The following is a 25616-nucleotide window of genomic DNA, read 5'->3' as shown; positions in this document are numbered from 1 at the left end:
CCGATCGCATGATACCGAAACCAATCCAGGACCACGCAAACCAAAATTCCCATGTGGTGTTTGTCAAAAAGCAGTTGGCTGGTCTAACACCAGGACAGCAGTGGCTTGCGATAACTGTGATACCTGGTATCACACTGATTGCATGGGCATGTCATCAGAGTCATATGATCGAGTCAACAAATCCAATGTCACTTGGATATGTAGCAAATGTGATACACCCAACCATAGTCTATTCCTCTTTGATTCATATTTATTTGACTCGGACAACAAATTCAACCTCCTCGATGACTGTAGAAATGATTCAACTCGTATAAGTAGCGCGTCAAGTCAAGAGACTTTAGACACAGTGTCAAACCCAGGATCCCCCGAACATCACTCTTCACCAATTAAGAAAAACCTAAGAAGAAAAACCGAACCAAAACCCCTGAAGGTTTTAACAGTAAACCTACAAAGTTTGTGTGCTAAAAGGGAAGCTTTCTGGGAGGCTGTTGAAAGCAGCCAACCAGACATCATCATTGCAAATGAAACATGGCTCAAACCAACAATTCTAAACTCAGAGATAATGCCTCCTGGATTTAACACCCCATTGAGGAAGGATCGCCCTGACGGCTATGGTGGTGTCCTGCTTGCTACAAGAAAGGATCTAACTGATTGTGAAATCAAAGTTGAGTCTACTTGTGAGCTGACAGCCACCAAGATCCAAGTCTGCGGTCAACAACCCTTGATCGTCATATCGTCATACCGGCCTCCCAAGAACGACATGGCTTACGCGCTGGAAATGTGTCAAGCTATCAGAGATGTCATCATCAGCAACCCATCTGCTGTAGCTTGGGTCAGTGGGGACTTCAACCTCCCAGACATCAACTGGTCGACGGGCTCCATCGAGAGTCATCAGTACACAAACGCAATCAACAAGCACTTCCTGTCCACCTTCTCTGATGATGGGCTCACACAGATCATTGATTTTCCAACACGAGGGGAGAAGACATTAGATCTATTTCCCACCAACAGGCCATCACTGATCACCAAATGCGTACCTTTGCCAGGTGTTAGTGATCATGATATGGTTCTTATTCTCTCTGATACACGTGCAAAGAGACAGAAACCTGTACGCCACAAGATTTTCTTATGGAAAAAGGTTGACATATGCCGCATGAAGTCAGAAGCTCTCACGTTGAGTGAGCATTTTGTTGAGGAAAACTCTGTCCAGACAGATGTTGATACTTTATGGATGAAATTAGCGAATGGACTCCATCAAATTTTGGACACACTAGTCCCGTCTAAGTTTAGCTCAACACGTTTCAGTCAACCATGGATTAATGCCAACATCAAACGCTTATCCAGAAGGAAGAAGCGAGCCTTCAAACAAGCTCGGAAAACTGGAAGATCAGGAGACTGGACAAGATACAAAACCATGAAGAGTATTATGCAGAGGGAGTGTAGAGTGGCTTACAACACATTTATCAGCGACATGCTCAGTGAAGAAGACGGCAAACCTAAAAGATTCTGGTCTTATATAAAAAGCACTAGGTATGAAAACTCAGGTATTGCACCTCTGCTGAAGGACGGCTTTCTCCAGAGTGACGCTCACATTAAGGCCAACCTACTGAATGAACAGTTCTCTTCTGTGTTTACACAAGAGAATGTGTCCAACCTCCCTGACCTGGGTGAAAGCCCTCATGCTGCTGTTCCATTTTTCTCAATCAGTCAAGAAGGGATCAGGAAACTTCTTGCCAACATCAAACCCCACACAGCCTGTGGACCAGACAATTTACCAGCCCGTCTTTTGAAAGAGACTGCAGATGAACTAGCCCCAGCTCTCTGTCTCCTGTTCAACGCAACTCTCCATCAAGGTAAAGTTCCACAGGACTGGAAAACTGCAAATGTTACCCCTGTCTTCAAGAAGGGAGACAAGCACAAGCCGGACAACTATCGCCCGATCTCCCTTACTTCCAACCATCATCTGTAAGACTGTTGAGCACATCATTCACAGCCAGATCATGCGCCATCTTGACACCCATGGCCTACTTGCAGAATCCCAATTTGGCTTCAGGCGCGGTCACTCGTGTGAGTCGCAGCTACTGATTACCGTTCAAGATCTCGCTGCAGGACTCCGAGATAAACAGCAGATCGATGATGTCTTACTAGATCTCTCCAAGGCTTTCGATCGTGTCCCACACAATCGGCTCCTACTCAAACTCCACTTCTACGGAATAAGAGGGCAGCTCCTATCCTGGATCCATGACTTCCTCCAAGGGCGCACCCAACGAGTGACAATCGAATGGGTCAAGAGTGACACTACTAGTGTGTCTTCAGGTGTGCCCCAAGGCACAGTGTTGGGGCCTTTACTTTTTTTTGGGGGGGGGGGGTATTTATAAACGACCTTCCTGAGTATGTATCATCATCTATACGCCTTTACGCTGATGACGCCCTTATATATCGATCCATTGAGTCACTTCAGGACACTGAAGCACTACATCAAGATCTAGCAAATGTCCAGGAATGGGAGAAAAGGTGGCTCATGTCATTTAATCCCGACAAGTGTGAAGTGCTACGAATTTCCAATAAGCGTAGGAACATCATCGCATCAAACCCATATTCGATCCATGGGACAGCACTCCCTGTCGTGGATGAAGCCAAGTACCTTGGCGTCACTATCCAACGAAATCTCAGCTGGAAATCTCACATAAACAACATCTGTAAGAGGAGTAACCGCACCCTCGGTTTTCTTCGGCGCAACCTAAGGAGATGCCCCCAGGCTATTAAAGAGCAAGCCTACAAAACTTACATCAGGCCAACCCTAGAGTACTCATCCTCAGTATGGGACCCACATACCAAAGAACTCATATCACAGATAGAGACAGTGCAACGACGCGCCGCCCGCTTTGTGTTGTCTGATTACAGACAGCAAAGTAGTGTTGCCCTAATGCTACAGAAACTACAGTGGCAGTCACTCAATGACCGCCGTGCCCATAGCAACAAGGTAATCATGCTATATATAATCATGAATGGCCTTGTGGCTATCCCCGCAGCCCCACCCTACATATTCCCAGCTTCAGGAGGAACAAGAGGTCGTGCACCATCTACAAATCAGACAACATCATTGCAGAATCCTAGCATACCAGTACCGGTATAGCTTTTTCCCCGAGTGTGGTCTGTCTATGGAATGCTCTCCCAACTGAAGCGGTGTCAGCCCCATCCATTGAGGTCTTCAAGCACCGCCTCTCGTCAGTCACCCTCCGTTAAAACAGCAAGATGTTTGGTTTTTACTTGCACTTTTATTTTGCCCTCCTCTTTTAATTTTGTGTGTGTGTGTGTGTGTGTTCACACTGTATTCTGCACGTGTTCCCGTGACCGCGCACCTCACTGCACTCAGTACGACTATACTCTACTAAGAGGGATGTACTTTAATGGAAGAAGAAGAAGAAGATCAAGTGCGCGCGCACATACACACTTTCTTGAAACCTCACCGTGACTTTTTACATGGCTTGTTTGCATGGGTGTAGCCATCATGTAAGTTATGTGTTGGTATTCCGATGACTATGTCAAGAATGCACCCCCAAAAAATGTGCTTCGAGGCCAGGGCGGGCGACAATTTGTGCCGTCAGCCCTCTGCACAAATTGTCGCCAGACGACAAATTGTGCAGGGGCGACAATTTGCGCCGTCAGCTCCATGCACAATTTGTCACCTGTTTTGTTCAGGGGGCGACAAGTTGTGTCGCAACAAACGCACTGTTACACGGGGATTCCCCACGATATTACACTTCCGCGCATCTCTGTAGCTGTTGAGCCGAGCTAGCTGGAGGTCATGTGACTAGACTGAAAAGGAGAAGCACTAATAGCAGTCTCGCCAATCATACAACCATAACCCAAGTTGGTAAGCGCCAGTGCTCCAACATGATGTTTCGCTCTACTTTAGCAATTTTAGTATGCACCTTAGTGTGCCTTCCCCTCTGCCTTTGCTTCAAACCGTCCCGTCTGTGTGTCGTGAAAAATAGGATCGGAAATGCCAATCTCACCCTTGCAGTTCGGACAGTCGCCGACGGCACTGTACAAAATACCCCGTCTGCAGTCGTGCAGATATCCTACCGAAACTCCGACTCGGCTAACGCCGCCTGGAGCCAATGGACAAACATCGGTGCGCCGCTGCAAAACCAGTCGTTTCTGTCCAATCCTGCGTGCGTCTACTCAGAGCTAAATCAAACGCAGGTAAATCTTTTAATTGTCACTGTCATATGCTGAACCTCAATACAGTGTGTCAGTACAGTATGGTAGATATCCTTGTCCCCCGTACTTTTACAATGTAAATGTGATATAGCGTAATGTCTGTTCTGCAGCAGGCAGGAGACACACTAACCGCAGCAGCGACCCCATACGGACAAATACGTACCGTAAAGGGGTCGCACAGCAAGGCCTATCCTGTCACGGAAGCACCTGATATGGCTTAGCATTTACGTGACCAGAGACCAAAATACAGGGTTTTATACTGAAATTAGTAGCCTTACTCTTAGATAAGATACTTACAATCACAGCAGGCGAAGTCGATTTACAATATGATCTGTTTTGAGAGCCCTGTGAAAGAGTTTATCCGAGGGTTTTAAAGTCCTACCGCATTTCGTATTGTGGTACGACTTACACAGCGCATGCGCGAATATGGATAAAACGTAGCACATACTATAATACGCAATGTATGCGTGTGGAAAATAACCCGGACGGCTCGCTGAGATCTGAAATGAATATTCATGAGATGTAACAAAAAAGAACGCATGCTGGGCGCTGATTTACTATCGGGCCTACCGGCACTTATTAATTTCGTTTTTAAAGCACATTTTGAATGTGTGGTTCATTATTTATTTGCAATAAAGGAAGTGCACACATAATGAACATCTGGAGATATGACGGATTAAGAAAATAACAGGTGATTTTCATGATAGAGGGTATGTTTGTTTCTTTGTTTGTTTCTTTATTTGTTTGTTTTTTAACAGTCTGCAGGGGCAATGTCCCAGATGTCTCATCTATAAATCAAGTTTCCTTTCACACTGTAAAATGTTGTACATTCACAATGGGCTCCACTCACAAGCTCTGCTTCTTGGGGACTCATATTCATTTTTGCTTCATGTTTATTATCTGCTGTGATTTGATTTGAATACACTTCTGTTACATACATGTCTTGTCTATTTTCAATGTTTCAGGATTGTTTGATTATTTATTAAAGAGACCTTTCTTTTTTCAAAGAATTCCACCGTATGGGAATCCTTTCCTGTCTTTTTCTTTCGGGCATGTCACTTGCTGTTTGATTGTGTGTGTGTGTCTGCACGCATGTGTGTTTAATGATTATTTGTGTGTAACAAGTTGGATGAACTGGAAGCTAAATTTCTATGTACTGTGATATACAGATCAATAAAGTTGACTCTGAGTAGTCCTTCATTTTCTTCATTCATTCATTCATTCATTCATAGCAATGGGACAAGAAGTGTCTTCCGAAATTTTTATATCAGAATGTCATTATTTCCTTTTTTTTAAAATCTGATTTTATCATTTTTGCAGTGTTCTCCTGGATTTTTTTTTTTCATTCTCATGAAATATAGATAAAGTTTTAGACTGGCTTTCATCTTAAAGGTATGATGGATTGGTTAATGAAAAACTAGAAAGTAACCCTTTCAGATCCATCCATATGGTCATGGGGATTGTATTCCACTGCTCCCTATGTCATTTTCAAAACATTTAGTGTCTTTTTTTTTGCACTATTATCGACACTATATCTAATAACACTATACACTCAATTATAGCTTCATATTGATATTGTTATTTATACATACGAGTGTGTGATACACCTTTTATGTATTGGTGATGGTAATGTACAAGCATATTCATACACTTATTCTCTTCCTTCTCATTCGCATTAGGAATAAAATAAGCACTAAATTATTATGTCATGTCCCTAGTACTCATTCTCATGATCGTGATACTATATACCTGGGGAGGGAAGGTGACAATAATGCAAGCCTTTCTATTCGTGTTCAATCAATAATCATTTTTCCTTATCTCATAACCATGCTTGCTTTAATTGATCGATATTTTAATATTATTAATATGTCATCAGAACCTGCCTTGCTTGATAAATTATATAAGATTATGATAGTGATATAATGATTATCATTATCATGATTTGAAATATCTAATCATAACTAGTACCCTGTATGGCTTCAGTTTGCTACTTTCACTGTACTTATTGATGCCATTGCATACTCACTTTATCCAAGATTTGGTGATGGAAACCAAAACAAACGCTCTTGCCAAACCCAGTTGGCAATATCATTAAGGTGTCCTTCTGTTTCACTGTGCTTTCCATTATTTCTACCTGCTCCTCTTTAAACTTAATTCCAGCCTCCTCCTCTAATTCCTTGATAGCATCTTTGAACTCCATGATGATGATACTGATAGCTATGAATGGTCCGAGAACTACGAGCAACATTGTACATATGTACATATATGGCAGATGACGTAAACATGAATATTCATTTGCGCATGCCCAGATCAATTTACTTACGTGATATTTTCAAAATGGCGAGCGGCAGTGTCGATAGTGTCGAGTGGGGTTCCAGCAAAGATGATGGCGATTTCTCTTGTTTTCGGAGGTAATGGTGAGTAATACATAGTCGGCTAAAATATTCAACATTATGGTATTACAACATGTGGCTTTTTGTTGCGAATCCATGTGTCGTTTTGAACGGTGAGTTTGTGACAGAATTGTACGCGTCGCAGTACTTCCTAAAAATCGCATGGGATGCTTCGGGGCGCTGTTACTGTGTTACAGCGCCCCGCGACGGGGTTAGAGACACACCTATCAAGGTTCTGTTTACCGTTGGGAGCAGTTTACATTTTTTTTCAAGATATCACATTTGATGCATATGCGTAGGTCTGGTAGTGTTGTACCAAAAAACATCCTACCATGGAACATTTTCACAATAAAGCCTAAAATATAAGGAGATATCAGTATATTTTCTCAATAAACCGTACTGTAGAGGGTTTAATAATTAGTCTGGAAAAATTGTATAACTATAATTGTTCACATTTTCTATATTAACTCTTTGTGTGTCACGTTCGCACGTCCGACTCGGTTGATGGCGTGCCAACTTTGCATATTCTGCTCAAACGCACAAACCCGTCCAATCCTATCGATAAATCGCCAAATGCCATGGTACAATATCCAAAGCGTTTCTCGCGCTTCCGTTCCTCTCACATATAGCTTGCATTTTTATATGTGGTGATTGACTGTCAAGCGGTGTTCTCTATTGGATTTGCGTGTAAATTGAAAGTTTCTGTCACTGTTTTGTGTGCAAAAGTCATGCCTTTGATGTAGCTACTGGTCATGTGAAAGAAAAAAAAAACAGTCATATACATTTGTCATACAATAACATTACATCAAAGCAAATATTGACATTTTCTCCCCAACTTTACTCACTATTTGTCCGGCACAACAGAAATCTATAGAAGTTACATAGCATAGACTGGAAAACAGAACCTTGTCTCAAAGCATGACTATACAATTGTAGATATGTTGGTGTCTCAGAATAATGTGGCACACATACATGTAGGGGGTCTACACCATGGCACATGAAGAGTTAAAATAATACTTAACATCGATTTTACTGCATCAAATTGTTACAGTGTTTCTTTCTATCCCTAACTCATATTTTAGAACTATTCTAAAGCACTAATGCTAGGTTTTTGTTTCATCTGCAAATGGTAAATAGTAGTTATAGTGTATGATATTCCACATACTAAGAATGTTGCAATAGGATTGGTCCAGAGCTGATCACGTGATGAAGCGTAGTTTTGCCCATCACATCACCTGAGAAGAAAATTTTGTTACACTCTATGTTGATAATCCCTTTTGTTTCGCTGATCTCCACACAGTCCACACAGTCCTAACGCAAGATGAGTATGCGCGAAATAAAAGTGCGTTGCACTGTGGACTATAATAGTTGCACTGTGGACTATAATGTGACCTAGGTCACTTGATAGTACACAGTGCAACGCACTTTCACTTCGGTGCCGCACGGTGCGCGCAGCAAATTCATTGTTTTCTCGTCATCTACGCGCACACGTAGCCTAAGCTCTGAGGATACCTAAAGACAGCTAAAACGGTTTCAGATGTGGAATAGAATGGGAATTTCTAGGACCCTGATAGATGTGGAATGTAAAGCAAATAATCAACTTTAGTTTCAGGCAATGAGACAAACTATGACTTCCTCGGCGATCTGAATGTGTATGCTATCTTTCCTCAGCTGCGCTTCGGAAAGATAGCTACATCCAGATTGCCTCGGAAGTGATAGTTTGTCCCATCACCTTCACCAACGTGGATTATTTGCTTACTATAACCATACAAAACAGTAGGTTTGCCATATTCAAGGCTATTGGGAATTTATGATATCTCAGAAGCAGAGGGATTAAAGGGATGGTACAGTTTCTACTGAGATTGGGCTACAGGCTTCCAACATTAATTTTTTGACTATGATTTTTTTTTCTAATAAATATTCTGAGAAACCTAATATTGGTTGAAGTAAGGATTCAGTCTTTAACAGTTTGCAAGATACTTATGAGTAACCATTTTATGAAATGAGAAGAGCATGTATAATTCTAAGAGGAATTCAAAGTTTATTTGATAAAGATTAGTTTGGATATGGCTGTGATAATGTTTTACTTTGTTTTTGGATATACTGTATCACAGCCATTTCAAAACCAAAACTTTGAATTCCTCATAGAATTGTATGCTCTTTCTCATTTCATAAAGTGGTTACTCTAAGTATCTTGCAAAGGCAGAATCTTTAGTTTCAACCAATATTATCTTGAAGCACTCTCATTCATTGAATCAGGTGGAATCCAGTGACGTTGATGATTGATGACACGTGTCAGGAGTATTCAATGCTACCGAAGGAAAATCAAGCGTTTTTTAACCCCTTGAGGATGAATCCCGAATATACTCGGGCAGGTGTCTATGGGAAATGCATACATTGTAGCAAAATCAGCCCGTTCTCAACAGGTTAAACCACCTGTTGTCACATTTAGAAGAGTCACAAAGTTGTTACAGGTCTAATTAACTCATTCAGTCCTATCAACAATGTGTCTGTGTATAATATTCAAATTATATTGTGACTCTGGTCCTGTGTGGGTGAAAGCTACTGCAGAAGTGGAAAATGATTTGTATTAATATAGTCATGCTGTCTTCTTATGACCCGTTAAAAAATAGACTACTCTGTAGTTGTGATTATTTTTGGGCAGGTGTCCACAGGAGATATTATACATGTGTTAAATAGCAAACTCAGCTAGTTCTCAGTGGTTTAACATGATCCTCATTTGAGGTAATATAAGCTTCGTTTGTCAAAGCATCAAATGGTCAAGTTTACAAAGGTTTGGACACAAATCTTGTAATATTCCCATATACTGTTCAGGTCCCAGTCTAGAATCTGGAGAGAAGTTCAAAGATAGAAAGTCATTTGAGATAGTTGCACGTAGATATTTTTCTGTTGCGGTAATTTTCTAATCTAATCTTGCTTGTCCAAAAAGATATTCATTCAGGCAGCAGATGGCCAGGTCTACTCCTCCACGCAAAGTTCACAGAGTTTTCTCGAGTTCAGTCCCTGGGCCCGAATCGGGACCAACAAGCTACCCGCAGAGAGCGCCAAGGGTCCACTGGTGGACTCTGTCTCAGCCGTGTGGTACGGAAAGATTCTCATGGTGTTTGCTAGATCGCTGAGCGCCAGTGAATCAAGGCTCTACTGGTGCCGAGGTTAGAACATGATATCATCATCATCTTGATCATTGTTATTCCATTAGTTGTAGTATTAGCAGCAGTAGTTTTAACATCAGTAGTGCAATTACAACATATGATTATTGATATTCAATATAGGCTATTAATAGTATCATTAACATAATTAACAACATTATTATCAGTGGCGGATCGAGGCGGGGGTGCACCGGGCGCGCACCCCCTCTTTATTTTTTGTTAAAACAAAAGAAATAAAAAGAAAAAATGGGAGCGCATGCACCCCCCTTTAATTTGTAAATGCGCCTCCCCTTTATGGAATTCATGGATACGCCTCTGATTACTGTTTTCTTTATCATCATAATCTATATTTCTGTGTTCATTGTGTAGCAATGGTTGTAGGATAAGGTACAATTGACTGCAAGAGCAAATGCTGTCAAATTATAATGGGATGGACATTACTTGTTGCAAAAAATGATAAATCAGTCAAATTTAATCCCAAAAGAGGAAGAAAGAAGTCCCATCAAAAGTACAAGGAGAATTGTTTGTGTCTTCCTTTAAACACCAAGTAAGTTTATGACAATTTATGACAGTTTATGACAGTTTGTTGTGTTTATTTGTAAAATAGAAGAGGAATAACAACATTGGTTTTGAAGAGGGAAATATGTCAAATTACTTTTAATGCAAACATTAAGCAGTTTCATTTCGATTATTTCCTTATTCTATCCTCCCCCTCTCCCAAGTTTACTGCAGTACAGAATCATTATCCAGGTTATCCAAAATAGAATGTGTTTATATTCAGACATGATAGGTATGTTTCACTTTCACACATAATAATAGTCCTTGTGCATCAAATGTTTAATAGGTGTGAAGTTTTAATGGTTGAAAAGCACTTCAATAAATGCAAACATGCCAAATGACAAACAAACACTGTGGGAATCCCCCCCCCCTACCCCTTACTCTCATTTCCTCAATAGCCATTGTTGAAACAATACCATACATTGCATTCCTATTCAAACACCTGTCATTACAGTTTCAGAAATTGTGTTTTAAGTAATGATTTTAATGTGCAATTTATTGTTAATGAAACTCTGTTTGTGACTTAATCTTTGCTTGCTGTATGGTACATACACCGTATCAGGCAACCAAGATGAATTAGTCATTTCATGTTGACATTTAGAGCCAGCTGTTGAGGTAACCAACAGAATATCAGCAAACAAGGACCATTGATTTTAAAGTGTTAATAGCTGTGCCATTGAGCTTATCTCTTGATCAAGATATTGGTCCCATAAATGTTGATTCAGTCCGAGAGCTCACAATCTCTGTCCATGAGGCCAGGAAACCACAAACTAAAAGGTAGCCATTCGGTCAGTAATTGTATTGTTATGAAAGTTTGCAAAAGAGTTTGTTGACCTGTAGCCTCTACTGGTTTGTTTGCTAGATGTACCGGTAGTGATAAATTGTGCACACTGAACTTGTTGGTTCAAGAGAATTTGCATGTCTGTTATTGTTGAATCTCTGCTGAAATTTACAGCAACTAATGTTTGGCATCTCTCTCTTTGAAGGTGAGGTCAATGGAAGTAAATTTGAGGTCATTAACCACTGATCATGTGATGTTTTGAAGATATCAGTTTTTCAGCCTATGCATATAATAATTATGGACGTAGATGTAGATCGAGACGTTAATTTGCGCCCATTGTCCGCTTGTCCTTTTTATGCTAACGTTCCACAAATATTACCATATGTGGGGAAAGTTTGTTTGGTGGCCACAAAACAAGTTTGCACATGCACTGAAAGCCTCAGATGTGTGCCAAAACAAACACCTTTTTCAGGTTCCAAAGAACACATATTGATGTGAAAGAAAGGCTTTTGAAATTAGAAGGCAAAGGTTAATTATCCAAAGAAACACACTCATATAACAAATACATTATGCATTATGAATATGTCTGGCATGTATATGTATAGAGAGAAAGCATTAAGTAAATTAGAGTGTGTGTGTGTGTGTGTGGGGGGGGGGGGGTTATGTACCTTTATCTGAAAGTGATTATGCATAGAAAGGAGACTGAAAGAAAAACAAATCAGGAGAAAGAGAAACATGAATGTTTGTGGCCTTTTTACACTTGGTATTGACAAACAGTGCAGCAGTAGTTGTCAATTTCTGTACAAATGTCACATTGGTTTGTTCTCTATATGTTTGTTTGTCATGTTAGAGCATAATATTTGCATTAAAAAATGAAAATTTTCCCCATACTCATCTTAATTTCCCCTTCCCCTGATATTATTTCGTGCAGGAAACCCTACAAGCTTTGGCTCCTGGGGTCTACTGGCTGGCTCGACCATCCTCGGCACCGATGCCACGTTCGTCCTGAACCCCTTCTCGGGCAAGTACGAGGGTTTCATGCTCTCTACGGGAGGCAAGATGCACAGGACATGGCAACACAATGATCACAGCTTTGCCGGCTGGAAGACCATGGGTATGATCCCAGTGATCAGTTACTCTAACTTCATGGTGGAATCATCCATAATGAATGTGTAGCAACCTCTTAAAGGGAAACTCCACTCAAAAGTTTCGATTTACTTTTGATAATGAGCGTGGAGGCAAACCGATTTGAATAGGATAGTGTTACTTTCTATTAAAATCAGACAAAAGAATAAGAAAGTACTGGCTCTGTTGATTTTATTGTTTCATACGTATTCTGTAAAAACTGTGATTTTTGTGATATAATTATGTTATCCCATCCCAAGATACAGTAAATCCCATCAAAAGTGGAGTCTCGTACATGTTGGATATGGTTTAAGTGCACAAAGAATGACGCTCACAGTGCAGTGTTTTGGAATCTGTTGTAGATCAGTATTTCATGTCAGCAAATCTTGTGATTTAACCGCTCTAAAAACATTTGTTAGTTTTTTACAGCAGGATGTGTCCATAGTCAGCTAAAAATAGCAGTGTTTAATTTGTTCAGCTAACCTCATTCATTCATTCTGTTCCTGTGTTTGTTTTCCATTCTGAAATTTAAAAAAATGGAAACCAGCAAATGCCCCAACATTTTCCACTGACATGAGACCTGCTGCTCATGTGATGGGATACGACATTTTCAACGGGAAGCTGATGGTCAGTGGCATGGGCAAAGATGGCATCGTCCGCGAATGCGGCCAGAGCACTTGTGACAAGGTGGACAATCCCTGGGGCTACTGTACATGGGGCTCATGGTACCAAGTCGGGGGAAAGATCCTGTTCACGGGGGCAGGGGTCGAGAATAACTTGATCATGACTCGGAACGTTCACTTCGGCGTGGAGGCTTTCATCGTTGACCAGCCAGGACAGTGAGTGTTTCCAAATTCTCTTTAAACTTTTGTGTGGGAGAAGAAGGGTGTCAGTATGATCAGAATCACTGTGCTTAAGATCTGTGAGCACCCAGCTCAAAACCTCCAAAAGGTGGGCCAAGATTAGTTTCCACTTCATACATAATTTAAAAGAGTAAGCTCTTAGCTTTAAATTGATATACAACTCGTTAAAATTTTGACCATCCTAACCTTTTCAAAAAGTGAGTGAAATAAGAGAGCGCTGTGACTTGCAGTTTCATGGAATAGGGAGAAATGAGGATTGAAAGATTAGGGACACTTAGGCGTACTGTGCACAATTGTCAATGAGAACCCAGTGAAAGCAGCAACTGTCCCAAAAGATATGGCCAGGAAAAACTTCTAATATCTCAATTTTGGTTTTGTTTGAAGCTGCAAAATGTTGACAGAAAGTAGAAAAATGATTACTCTCCCAGGTGAGACAAACTTTAAAAATGTTGGTCTGTCAACCTAAATGACTATTTTGGTCCATTATAAAGAATCCTAAACTGTGACTTCTTTTGGGTTTTGAGCTGTGAAGTCACATGTGCTTGTTGAAGCCAGAGTGTATTGTCACTATTTATGAGCACTGGATTCCACTCACTGCACTTGTAGGATTGGTTGTTCTGTGTAGAGTAGGTGAACTTTGGATTCACACAAATTTCCATAGAATGCTCTTTCATGGCTCGGCCCTTTAGAAGGGGAGTACTGGCATGTTACATCTTGGCTTTTACTTGACTGCAGACATAATGGAGGAATAGACATGTACCGTGTGCTTCGAGAGTTTATTGCAGACTCCTCTTGTCTGGAAGAGTACAGCAGATTAGCTAACTCCTCCAAACCTCTTGTCTAAAAACGAACAGCATGCATGTAGATCATTACAGTAATCATTAATCGTCGGTTGACAATGATAAGGGCATTAAGTTGCCACTATTAAACCTGAAGTGTTCGAGGCAACTTAACGCCCTTCTCCATCTCAGCTGACAAAATGATGAATGAGTATTAAACTCTAACAAGAGCTATCGAAGGCACACACCTCGTGACATTGATCCTAGCTATGTGCAGCTACACAGTATTCATGAGGCATTATGGTGATACATAACAGTGAAAACAGCACATCTAGACACAACTAAATGCTTCTTCCTGCCCTTTTCTTTTCAAAAGTGGAGTGATCATGCACATTTGCTAAAAAAAACCCAAAAAAACCACACACTCACACATAAAAATCTGAAGTAGGACCAGCTTTTCAGGCCCATGAATCATGTCAAGAATCAGCCTTATGGGCACTGTCATGAACCAGTTATCACGATAAATTGATAATTGTTTTTGATATCTGTATGCCATAACTTCTGCATCGTGTTTCCAAACATAGAAGTCAAGACAACAAAACTTGGTGTTAGCAATGTATCATCATGTATCAATAACAGTATGATAAAACTGTACAGAATGGTAAAACAAGATGAGCAGTTCTTTTGAGTGATTTGTTGACAGCGTTTATATTATCATGTTTGTCTTCTTGCAGAGACTGCAAAATAATATATACACAATCTCAAGTGTGTGTGCCTGTATGTCTCTCTCTCTCTCTCTCTCTCTCTCTCTCTGGTGGGAGTAGGGCTCAAAAGTTGCATATACCTCTTTCACAGCAAAACCAAGTTATTGAGCAACCTGCCCCCCTCCCCCCATCCATTTTACAAAATAAGGAAAAGAAGCATTGTGAGGAAAAACAAAGCAAAACAGGAATTCAAATCTTTTTATCATTTAAAAAACAACAACTATTTAAAACTGTTCAAATATGTATCTAGATAGATACATTATCTCGCTTTCAATAGCTTTCAATGATAAATAAAAATGTACTGGTACATGGAAATATGATCATGATCAAGCCATATGACTCTGTCATCTTCTGTCATTCTAATTCTTTCTCTTTTTTTTTGACAGATTGTGGAAGTCGTGGCAACTGGAGCGAGGTGCATCATTTCAAGCCTGGGAGAAGGTTCCCCATGACACCAGCTATGGAGCCATTGCATCGCTTCCGTACTTCACGGTTGATGACAAAGGATGGTGGGAGGCGTATGCACTCAATGCTTCCGGTCAGGTAACACCACCAAAATATTTGCATACATTCTCCAAAGTGTGAGGTGGGCTACCTTTTCAAGAGGCAGAGTTGGCCGTTTGATAGCTCTCGTACAGTACGCTGAAGCAACAATTATACCAAGGCACACAAAGAATTACATGAATTATATCATAACTATTACATGTAGCACATCATACCTTTGGTAACTCTCTATGCACATGAAAATTAGCAAATAATGATACAAAGATTATGAGTGAAGAGAGACTGGTGCATTAGATAGTGTGTAAATAGGACATTTTCTGGAGGTCAGGGTTTTCTGATCCTGTGATGAACTGCCCATCTTAACTCAACTAGGTTGTGGAAATTAGAATCCATGAGTACTCCTGTAACACATTACAGGATTTTTCTCAGCCCCCCCTCTTTCAGAACCTTTGAATCTTCTGGGAAATGCATGATACCAACATTTTTGTTAATCTTTTTCCAAAAAAAAATAAATTTAGACAACAATGACATGCAAGTGTTTTGATGTGAAAATATGCCAGGCATGCAGAAAATCTTAATTCAGATGGAGAAATGACAAAACTATGTGAAATGTTTCCAGATCATCACTGTCCAGCCTCCTCGATCCATCGAGGCCTCACCCCGCACGGTACCATGGGGAAACAATCTCACCGTCTCGTGGTCAGTGTCTGCTGACCAGGTCTTGAGGAGGGATTGGGTGGCTATCTTCCCACGCGATGCCAAGAATGACCAGTATGTTGACTACAGGTGAGCTTTTAACTTCCTTGACCATTGTCACCAAGGAAACTGTGAAACGTATTTAATGGAACACCACTGAGAACAAAGACTTGAAGTCTCCTCAAATGGAATTATAGGCGATGAGGATAAACTGTTACCTGCCTCACCCAAGGACACACCCACTCCTTCCAGCGGACTCAAGATTGGGAATCACTCTTTCATGTTCTTGATGAAGAATACTGGTCACAGATCACAGAAGATTGTGATTATCAAATACTTGAGCACAGTACTTATCTACCTATACAGTGTACTCATAACGAACATGGTTATAACGAAATTCCGGTTACAATGATGTAAAAATTCGGGCTGTAATGTTGTCCACTCTGTACTTTTTTATTGTTTATTTGTTCAGTTATAAAAAGAAATATATATATATATAACAAAGGAAAACTGCTGGTCCCGAGGACTTCGTTATAATGAGAGTCCACTGTACTTGTTTGAAATTGGATGCAACCTGGGTGTTTACAAATATTCCTTGAATATTTCTATAATTTTTTTCAATCTTTTTTCTGTCATCTTTCGTTTCTTCTGTTATCCAAAGTTTATTTATTTGTTCAGTAAGTGAGGGACATTTCACCAGACAAAATTTTGGTTTCTTATTCCCCGCAGTATGAACGTAAATAAGATGTGGAAATATTTTGTGTATTTTGTTTGTTTTTGTGTGTGGTAATTTATGTATCAGGGTTTTCACTTGTCTCTCTCTTTAAGCCATTCCTTGACTGTAAAAAAAAACAAACCCTGAAGCACATAAATACTTTATCTAACTTTATTGAGCATTGCATTAGAAAGTAGTCATACAGGAATAGCTTCTCTGTCACAGTAATATTTGTAACAGCAGATGGATATCATTACCATTATAGTCAATATTGCCAATGCCATTCTTACAAATATTGTTTCATGGACGGTTGTGATCACCTCACTTAGCCATTAGAACAGCAGTGCCCAAGTTTTTGGTTTTTTTTTTGTCTGTGTGTTTGTTTGTTTGTTTGTTTGTTTGCTGTTTGTGTTTTTTTGTGGGGTGGTCATGGGATAGTGATACATTATTAGTCCTCTCGTGGGTAGTCATGTCAGGGAATAATAATTCGATCTCACACAGGGAATTTTCTGAAATCAGTGTAGATAATATAGTTTTATAGTAGGGTTATTTGCAATTGCTAATAATTGTATATACGTGTAGATATATTGGTATGTAAGGTCTTTTTCAACCTTCGCTTTCATACTAGCATCTTCAGTACATTATTTTTTAGTTGATAATAACCCATAACAGAATGATCCATATCAGTTCATCTTCATGTAATCAACAGGCTGTACTTTAGAATAAACACCACCTTACCTTATCAAATCCTTGCTGCGGACCCAAGATCAGATGTTTATCAGTTTATGTAATCAATAGGGTATGTATCATAAGATGTCACCTTCACTTATTGTATATATCTTCTAAATGCTGTACATTTATGATGTCATCATTTTTTACGATATCATTTTACATTCATCACAGGTACGTTCAGGGAGGTTTGAATCCGGGTAAAAAGGCCGTCGCTGTTGGAGCTGTGAACATGGCTTCTTTTCTTCCAAACGGATCCTACGATGTACGCTACCTTGTCAACAGGAATTACATCAGCATCATTGATACAAGTATGTGTACTTTACCACCATTTTGGCTGTTTTGGTAAAAGGCCATAAGTGCAAAAAATATAAGTTTGGGCTTTTTTGTCATTAGGTAGATTTTTCAAGGCCAAAATTTTCATTTCACCAATTCTCATGTTATTTCATTCAGCTTTTGTGTCTGAGATATTTTTCAAGCATAATTATATTGCATATAACTTGTACAGCATTTGAAAGTTAACCAGCAATCAGATAATGCCAGGGTTTTAGAAATTTGACCTTGGAGTTCAGGTGCACTCAACCGTGCAAGTAGATAGGATATCTAAACACAGTAAGATGATTCAAAACACATTTGGTATTATGACTTGCTATATAAAAGCCAACAAATTTCAAATGTCAAAATGTGAATAATTCCTTTTTGTCGAGCCCACCAGGGGTGTGGAGAGACTAAGGGATCACCTGTGGCGTCTGTCCGTCCGTCGTCCGTCCATCCATTGTCCATCCGTAACGCTACAAAAACTTGGATAAATCTCCACTGAGGACTTCAATCAAAGCTCAATCAAGTTCAATCAAACTTTGAGGGAAGAGTGGTTATACAAAGTTACACATTTTACCAAACCTGAAGGTCACCTCAAGGTCAAAGGTCACAGGCAGGGGTCATTGAACTTAAGGGCCCAATGTTAAGTTTTTACGGTGCGTTTCGATTATGGCTTATAACTTTTGATGTATATGTCCGTTCGTTACCAAATTGGATGGTAGGCGTAGATGTCCCTTGGGGAGTTGAAGGTCACCACAAGGGCAAACGTCACAAACAGTGGTCAACGAACTTTTAGGGCCCCAATGTTAAGTTTTTACGGTTCGTTTTGATTATGGCTCATAACTTTTGATGTGTATGTCTGTTTGTTACCAAACTTTTGGGATTTAGAAAAACATTAATTTCTTCCACCCGAATGGGCAAGACACAGTTTGGCACTTGCCTTGTTTGTTCCTGTGTTTGGTAGCAAGGGAATATGTGTGGGTGATATTGATTGGAACAAGTTACAGATTTGGCTGGGATGTTTCATAAGCGCTGTAGAATGATCATTGGATATGTTTGAATTAAATAAGCGAGGGCTGAGGATAATCCAAAGTCAATACGTTGGATGCCCTCTGATTATAGCCCTGGATTTCCATCTGTGCCACCCTAAAAACTCACTCTTTGGCCACAGACATTTTGACACCTTGTCACTGGACAAAGTTCAAAGAGGCCATTCTGTCATCTATTTTTAAGGGTGAGGGGGAGGTTTGGGCTTTAATATACTTCAATCCTGTGAATTTGTTTAAACATTGCAATCTGTTTTCTGTACTACTCCCCACCCCTCAGCGGTAACATACACCGATCAGTCTCAAGAGAGTGAGACGATGCAGCTCTTCCGGGGCATCTACAAGGGCCTGGGGGTCACGAATGACAGCATACAGGCGTGTGTGAAGGAAGGAGAACTCACCATCGAAACCTTCCGCCAGTCATTTGAGGCCTTCGCAAAGGAACAGGTGGGTCATGAGATTAGCAGATTAGAATTAAAGTCAGTCATATTTTCATCTAATTGAATATAAGCAGGGAGAAGTTGAACCATTACCTAGACATAAAACCAATCAATATAGATTTGGAAAATGACTAGGGTGAAATAGAGTGCTGAAATAATGATCTGACAGTCTTTTCTTTTAGCATGGGTTGACACCTTTTCGCAAAGCATTGTGTCTGACAAATTTGTCAGACAAATTTGCTCTCAGCCAATCAGATGCAAGGATTTGATACATGTAGCTTATAACAGTTTTCCAGAAAAAATTATATGATAAAACACTTCGTGAAATGCCTCCATGGTGCTCGCATAAGCATTTGGACCAAGTTAGATTCTTTAGAACAAATTTCCATGGCGATGAATGGCTATGACATCATCTTTTGGACCGTATAATGCAAAACTTTCATATCATACACATGCCACTCTGATTACTTCAGCATGGACGGGTGTCCAGCAATACTCCTGACTCATGGACATGGTGGATGTGGCATCTTGTCCAATTTAGTATGCATGGGACAGGATATGAGGCAAGGGTCTCTTGTTTTTCCCGTCAAGTTTTGTAGGAACTCTGCTCCGGAAATCATTTCATCCTCAAATTGGCACCTCTGATTTTTTTACTGTATTTCTTACATTGGAGCAAAATTAAATGGAACTAATTAGATTGATTAAATCTGCAAATTTAGAAGAAATATTCAAGAATTTGCCAATAGGAGAGAGAATCAGGAGCTCTAATCTTCTCAAGTGTACTAATAACCAATTTTATATTCAGTTATAAATTTACCAATTGAGAGAGGATTGTGAAAAATCTGCAACAAAAACACAGATTACACATGAATAATGAAGGGCTCAAATAATTTTTTTTTGAACTTCCTTAAGAAACATGTACAAAGAATACTAAAAAGTTATGTTTAAAAGGTACATCAGGACACCCATAGCCCTGGGGTTTCTTGGATGCAATGGCTTTGAATTGACTCCATCTTTTCACAGTGCTCCATGGTGATCCTAACCCATTGAATACTAGTCCCTCATATACTCTGGCAGGTGTCAATGGGAAATGTATGTTATAGCAAAATCAGCTTGTCCTTAGTGGGTTAAAGGGGATGGCTAGTAACTGATCAGTGGGAATCAGTGGGAATGCTGGGGGATGATTGTTCCCATTCTTGTGGGATTCATTTAAGAGTACATTATACATATCTATTGTTGTGTGGAAATTATTTGCTTCAGAACGGTCTCATATTCAAGTAATGTGCCGTTTAATGCCAGTCACTGTACAGGCATGCTAACCTGGAAACATTAAATTGCACATTACTTGAATATGAGACCATTCTGAAGCAACTAATTTTCACACAACAATAGATAATTATATAATGTACTCTTAAATATCGTTTGTAAGTCTTTCGTAACTTTACGAACAGCTTTATGAAACACCCCCAGATCTATTGATGGTGTCTATCTATCTCCCTTTATTAGCAGACTGGATGTCTGCTGGCATTATCGCACTTCATTTTCCTTTTCTCCATTTCGCTTCTTACAGATAATCACCGGACTCCATCTCTTCGGCCAGGCCCTGATTGACGTCGCTCACAGTTTGCAGATCTGTGAGGAGACCAAGCTGTTCTTGGAACTCACGACATTCATCAAGGACCTCGTATCATGCACCAGGGACGACTGCACCCACTTCGTCATAGACATCATCAAGGAGCTCCTCATCCTGTACGAAGATCGGTATGAGATCTATGGTGACATCAAGGGCGCATCCAACAACTTCAACATCATCCACGCCTACCAGCAAGGAGGACTGTGCATTGGACGCCTTGTGCGAGCGTGCCTGGGGATGCACATGGAATAGGCCCACTGTGCTCTTTCCCACACAATGGGCACAGTGATGATATCATGATAGTAGTGATGGTAACAAAGATGATATCTTTTCAGAGACTCCAACTCTCCCGCTTTCGACAGGAGATTTCCCGCCGAAAGCCCATTTTTGCAAAATTTCCCGTTCTCCCGCTTGAGATTTAATTCCTCCCACCCTGGCTCTGTGTCTCCCGCTTAAAATGAAGTTACTTATTGCTGTCGTATGTTGAAAAATAAGCCTTAGATAGCACGAGAGAGCATTTAGAATCCTGGACCCCGGTCATAACCTCAAGTTGGAGTCTCCCGTTTGCTAGGGTTTCAGGCAGGAGAATCTCCAGATCAGAAGGTGCTTGGGGTTGGAGTCTCTGTCTTTTAATAATGAGAGTAATTATGGTAACAATGACAAAAGCACAAGGAAATTCTGTCATAAGGATGTCCACACCCTCTCTCAGTTTTTTTCTGCCATCAGGAGATGGGATTATGGTTCACCGAGTTAGGGGATAGATGCATCAGAGCCTGGCTAATGCTGTCTTTGAGTCACAAACATTCCAGGATGCTGCACGGAGTAGATTTTGCTTTCCGTCTAAGTCTTTTTGCATGTTGACAGCGAGTGATTGTACATAACCTTGTTTAAACACAGTGCTTGATGTCTCATACCACTCTAAACAACAATAATGTATCTCTTGTAGCAAAAGCTCAAGTATATTAAGGTCTTCTGCATCTTCCTCTGGTCTTTTTGACTGTTCAGATTCAACGAAGATCCATGTATAGCAAGGAAACTACCATGTGCGGTGGTCCTACCAACCACGTTATGAGAGGGTTCCCCTGTATTTCTAATGGTACAGTCTTGTTTAACCCCATTGAGGACGGTTTGATTTTGCTACAATACTCATTTCCCACAGACCCTTGCCCAGGTATACTCGGGACTCGTCCTCAACGGTAAATACCCAGTGCATCTGCTTTATTAGAAGCCTTTCTCTCTCTTATAGAATGCTGCACCAATAATGGTATCACCCCCAGCGATTCCAGGCATCAGTTTGTTTACACCGGGATTAACAGTATTATGGTGGGTGAAATATCATGTCCAAGGGTATTTGCATCCAGTAGGAAAAATCCTTAAGGATACCCAGATGATTGATTGGTCCAAAGACTCATCCACTGTTAAATCAGTGCCACAATGCTCCTATCGAAGCAGGTGATGCAAACTCAGTAATATTGCGAGATGTTTGTTTCTAAATCAATGCATGTAAATGCACATAATGTATAATTGACAAGTCTTGTTCCATCATGTAAAGAATCCATATGGACTCTTATACCAATCAAACAATCATGTCACATGATTCTACACATGAAATTCCTGAACGGCGTATAAAGAGTAGCTAAAGCATCAATTCAGTGCATGATCTCCAATTAAGATGATGGTGATTCATGTAGCTTACATGCTGTGAAGGCAGAACTTGGTTAGCTTTGGTTGAATTTATTATCACTCATGTGGCTCTCATTTCACATTCTCTTTTTTTTTAATGATTTCTTCGTTTTGCTGACACTCAATTTGTCATGACATCATGCATTACTTATCATTTGGGTATATTCATCTGTGATGATCAGTAATACTTCTAATGCCTGATACATACTCAGTACTTATTGGTAAAATGTACCCACTTATTCAACCATGTATTAAGTTAATAATCTTTTTGTTTTTCATTCTCCTTTTTATCAGATGTTGATAGAAATGCATTCTTGATACCTTTTCACCACTTTTGTGTATTATATTCATACCAAGCAATGTTTCTACGTCTGGGACTTTGCAGGAGGCTTTGCTTAAATCTGAACTTTCACTGTGTGTTCGTACCTCATTTTTGCAATAGAGTGATTATTGTTTTGCATATTTTATTTAGGGGCTTTTTGTCATGCTCAAACTGAAACTTAGTGTTGTTTGCTGAAATAATGTGTACTTAAGCTGTTTGATGTTGAATGTTAAAGTTGGAAAGTACTTTATGTGCATTTATTTAACTTTTTGTGGAAAAGTAAGCTGGAGTAATTGCAATGTGCCGTCAAAAAGCAAGCTGCACAATGCAGTTTGGGGAAATGTACTTCATTTGATATTTCCTGTACAATGTTTATATATAGAACTTTTTTTTTCAGGGGATTGAGAGGGTATTTGAAAGATTTTTATGCAATATTTCTGTAATACCAACTCATTATTCAATCATGTCAAATATGTACCATGCTTTGCTTATGGACACATATGATGGTCTGGTTTTTTTTTTTTTTGTTAATAGACCCATTTACCATTCACCTTCCTGTCCAATGGATTTCTTTCTAATAAAGACTTTTTTTTCTGATATTTTTTTTTCTGCGGTGATGGAACCCCAAGATAACTTGGTAAGTTGCTGATCCAAGTGCAGAACGTTAGGAGTAAAGACGAAATGAAATCATAGAAGACAATATGTTTGACATAGATGTGTCACAAAAGAGTAAACATAGTCACGGCTTTGATGTGAGTGTTACTGTCGTTGTGAAACCTTCTGTCACAAACACAAAAAGTCTATGAATGTGGATATCAGAAAGTTACATGACATTCCAAAACTTTGATTATACATATGTACATTCTACATTGATTATTGGTTATTGTTTGGTTGGTGTTTTTTTTTTCCTTGCCAAATGTTCTATATTCTACCCCGTATAATGCCAGTGTAAGATTTTCAGTTGCATCTTTAACTGAACAGAGCAAATATTTCCTTAGAAGCATTCCAACGAAATGTAATTTGATGTTTATTATGGACATGATATATTGCTGTGTGTATAAAGTTTTAAGGTGTGTTTTCACACCACAGAGTGGACTAAGACAGAGTGGCAAAGATGCCATCAAAAGTTCAAAAGAATTGAATCATACAGTTTCACATAGTGTGGAATTTAATCTTTGATACTTTATCACTGTGAGAATCAATGATGATAATAAACATACATTTTTAGTGGCATTATGAGTTCTGTTGAAATTCTGTTTATTGTGAGATGTCTTTGCAATCAACAAATCAAAGAATTTGTGACATTGCCAGCACAAGAGCAGTTAATAGCTATTATCTAACTTTTTTATTAGTGTTATTGTGGGTGGTCTTTCAAACAGTCAAACTAAACTATTTGTGATGTTGCTAAAATAAGAACATTAAATTTAATGAGTAGTCTTTCTATTGTATAGGCCTATCATATGTCTTTCTTGATTTGTGTCTATTGAAAAGATAATGTGGATGTTCGAGGTTGGCATAGTGTTTTTTTATTTTAAAAAAAGGTGATGATATTGATGATAAATGCATTGAAACAATGTAATGACAGAGACTGTGCAATTATGATGATATTCATGTTTGAAATTAATAATAATGTGATCATGATTGTCATTGGCAATAATTTTATCAATTAAGATGTTCATATTCACTGTTGTTTTCATCGACACTCCAACTGCAGTCATAATTATTTCTATCAAGCTCTACGATTTGATCGTAATTTAAATGTTTATTTTCACTATTGTTTTCATTGACACTCAAACTGCAGTCATGATAACTTTTATCAAGCTCCACGGCATGTCATAATTAGTTTTCATTTTCATTGTTATCATGTTAAAAATGAACAATTGATGTCAACTGGAGGGAAATACACGCATCTCATTCATCAGTTCATGAGACAAATCTAGTGTCAAGGAATAATGAGTTTCTGTGCAGTATTTACACTACATAACTGGTGCGGGTCAATATTTGCATGGTGCCAAGCACTGTATTATTGGCTCAGACCGTTGCCGCATATGTACGTGTATTGCCATATTTTTGTCTATTGTAAAGTGAGCGAATAAAAATAGCACAGCGTCACCGCATCACATTGCTTGTAAAGGGTTGCTCTTTTGGGTCGTTTTCGTCTCCTTTGCTCAGTACTATACGCCCAGTGCCAGGTGTGTGCAAGTGTTTCAGAGGGGATCATACATGTAGTACGATTTGAAAGCAATAATCTCCTAACCATGCCAAAGTGCGTCTGTTTATTGGGTTCCCCGACTGTGTACTCGGACAGGAAGAGGAAGGAGTATGTCTGATTCAGCTACGGCTGTATTCAATCCAAAATGCTCGCGGCTTCTTTTTTTTTTATATATACATGTACGTGTATTTTCAGACGTAACAAGAAAACCTGTCCACCCCATGATCGCAACAAAAAGCATAATTCATATTTCTGACCGTGCGTGGATACTGGGTATGAATAATGATGCTGCAGTCTCACCAAAGTGAATTCAGCTATCTGTCCATTCATCGATTGTCGTCGTATCCTGGAATATACCAACTTGGGTATATACTAGGTGTTACACTGCAAAAAGTCCGGTGTTAAATAGTGAACACCGAGCTGGTGTTAAATTTTCGGTGCTCATTTATGGTGTTAAATTAACACCTACGGGTGTCATTTCCAAATTTTAAACTGTTTTTTGAAGAGTTTCTTAGTAACTGCACTTCTTGTTCATTTTTAATTTAAACAAGACGATCAAGAATTTTACATTAAAATACTAGATTTTTGAAAAAATGTGAAAATAAATTTACACCAAAGTAACACCAGGTGGTGTGGTCCCTTATTGAAGCTGGACGGG

General features: G+C 39.5%; 2 protein-coding genes across 2 annotated transcripts; both read left to right on the top strand.

The window, feature by feature from the left end:
- Positions 1–562: 562 nt before the first annotated feature.
- LOC139710803 (uncharacterized) lies at positions 563–1969 on the top strand. Its single transcript, XM_071622711.1, has one exon. It carries the CDS (start codon positions 563–565, stop codon positions 1967–1969), a length of 1407 nt encoding a protein of 468 aa, XP_071478812.1.
- Positions 1970–3825: 1856 nt separating this feature from the next.
- LOC139710806 (uncharacterized) lies at positions 3826–21663 on the top strand. The gene is made up of 9 exons (XM_071622714.1): positions 3826–4209; positions 9571–9793; positions 12061–12243; positions 12802–13093; positions 15047–15203; positions 15784–15950; positions 17479–17615; positions 18949–19115; positions 20679–21663. The coding sequence occupies exons 1-9, from the start codon at positions 3898–3900 to the stop codon at positions 20991–20993; spliced, it is 1953 nt and encodes a 650-aa protein (XP_071478815.1). The 5' UTR covers positions 3826–3897; the 3' UTR covers positions 20994–21663.
- The last annotated feature ends 3953 nt before the right edge of the window (positions 21664–25616 follow it).

This window comes from Diadema antillarum, unplaced genomic scaffold (genome assembly GCF_040938485.1).
Source record: "Diadema antillarum isolate AM-2024a unplaced genomic scaffold, OU_Dant_1.0 seq00001569_RagTag, whole genome shotgun sequence".
Classification (NCBI taxonomy): domain Eukaryota; kingdom Metazoa; phylum Echinodermata; class Echinoidea; order Diadematoida; family Diadematidae; genus Diadema; species Diadema antillarum.
The sequence above is the reverse complement of the archived record's forward strand: the minus strand, read 5'-3'. Positions and strand labels throughout refer to the sequence as shown.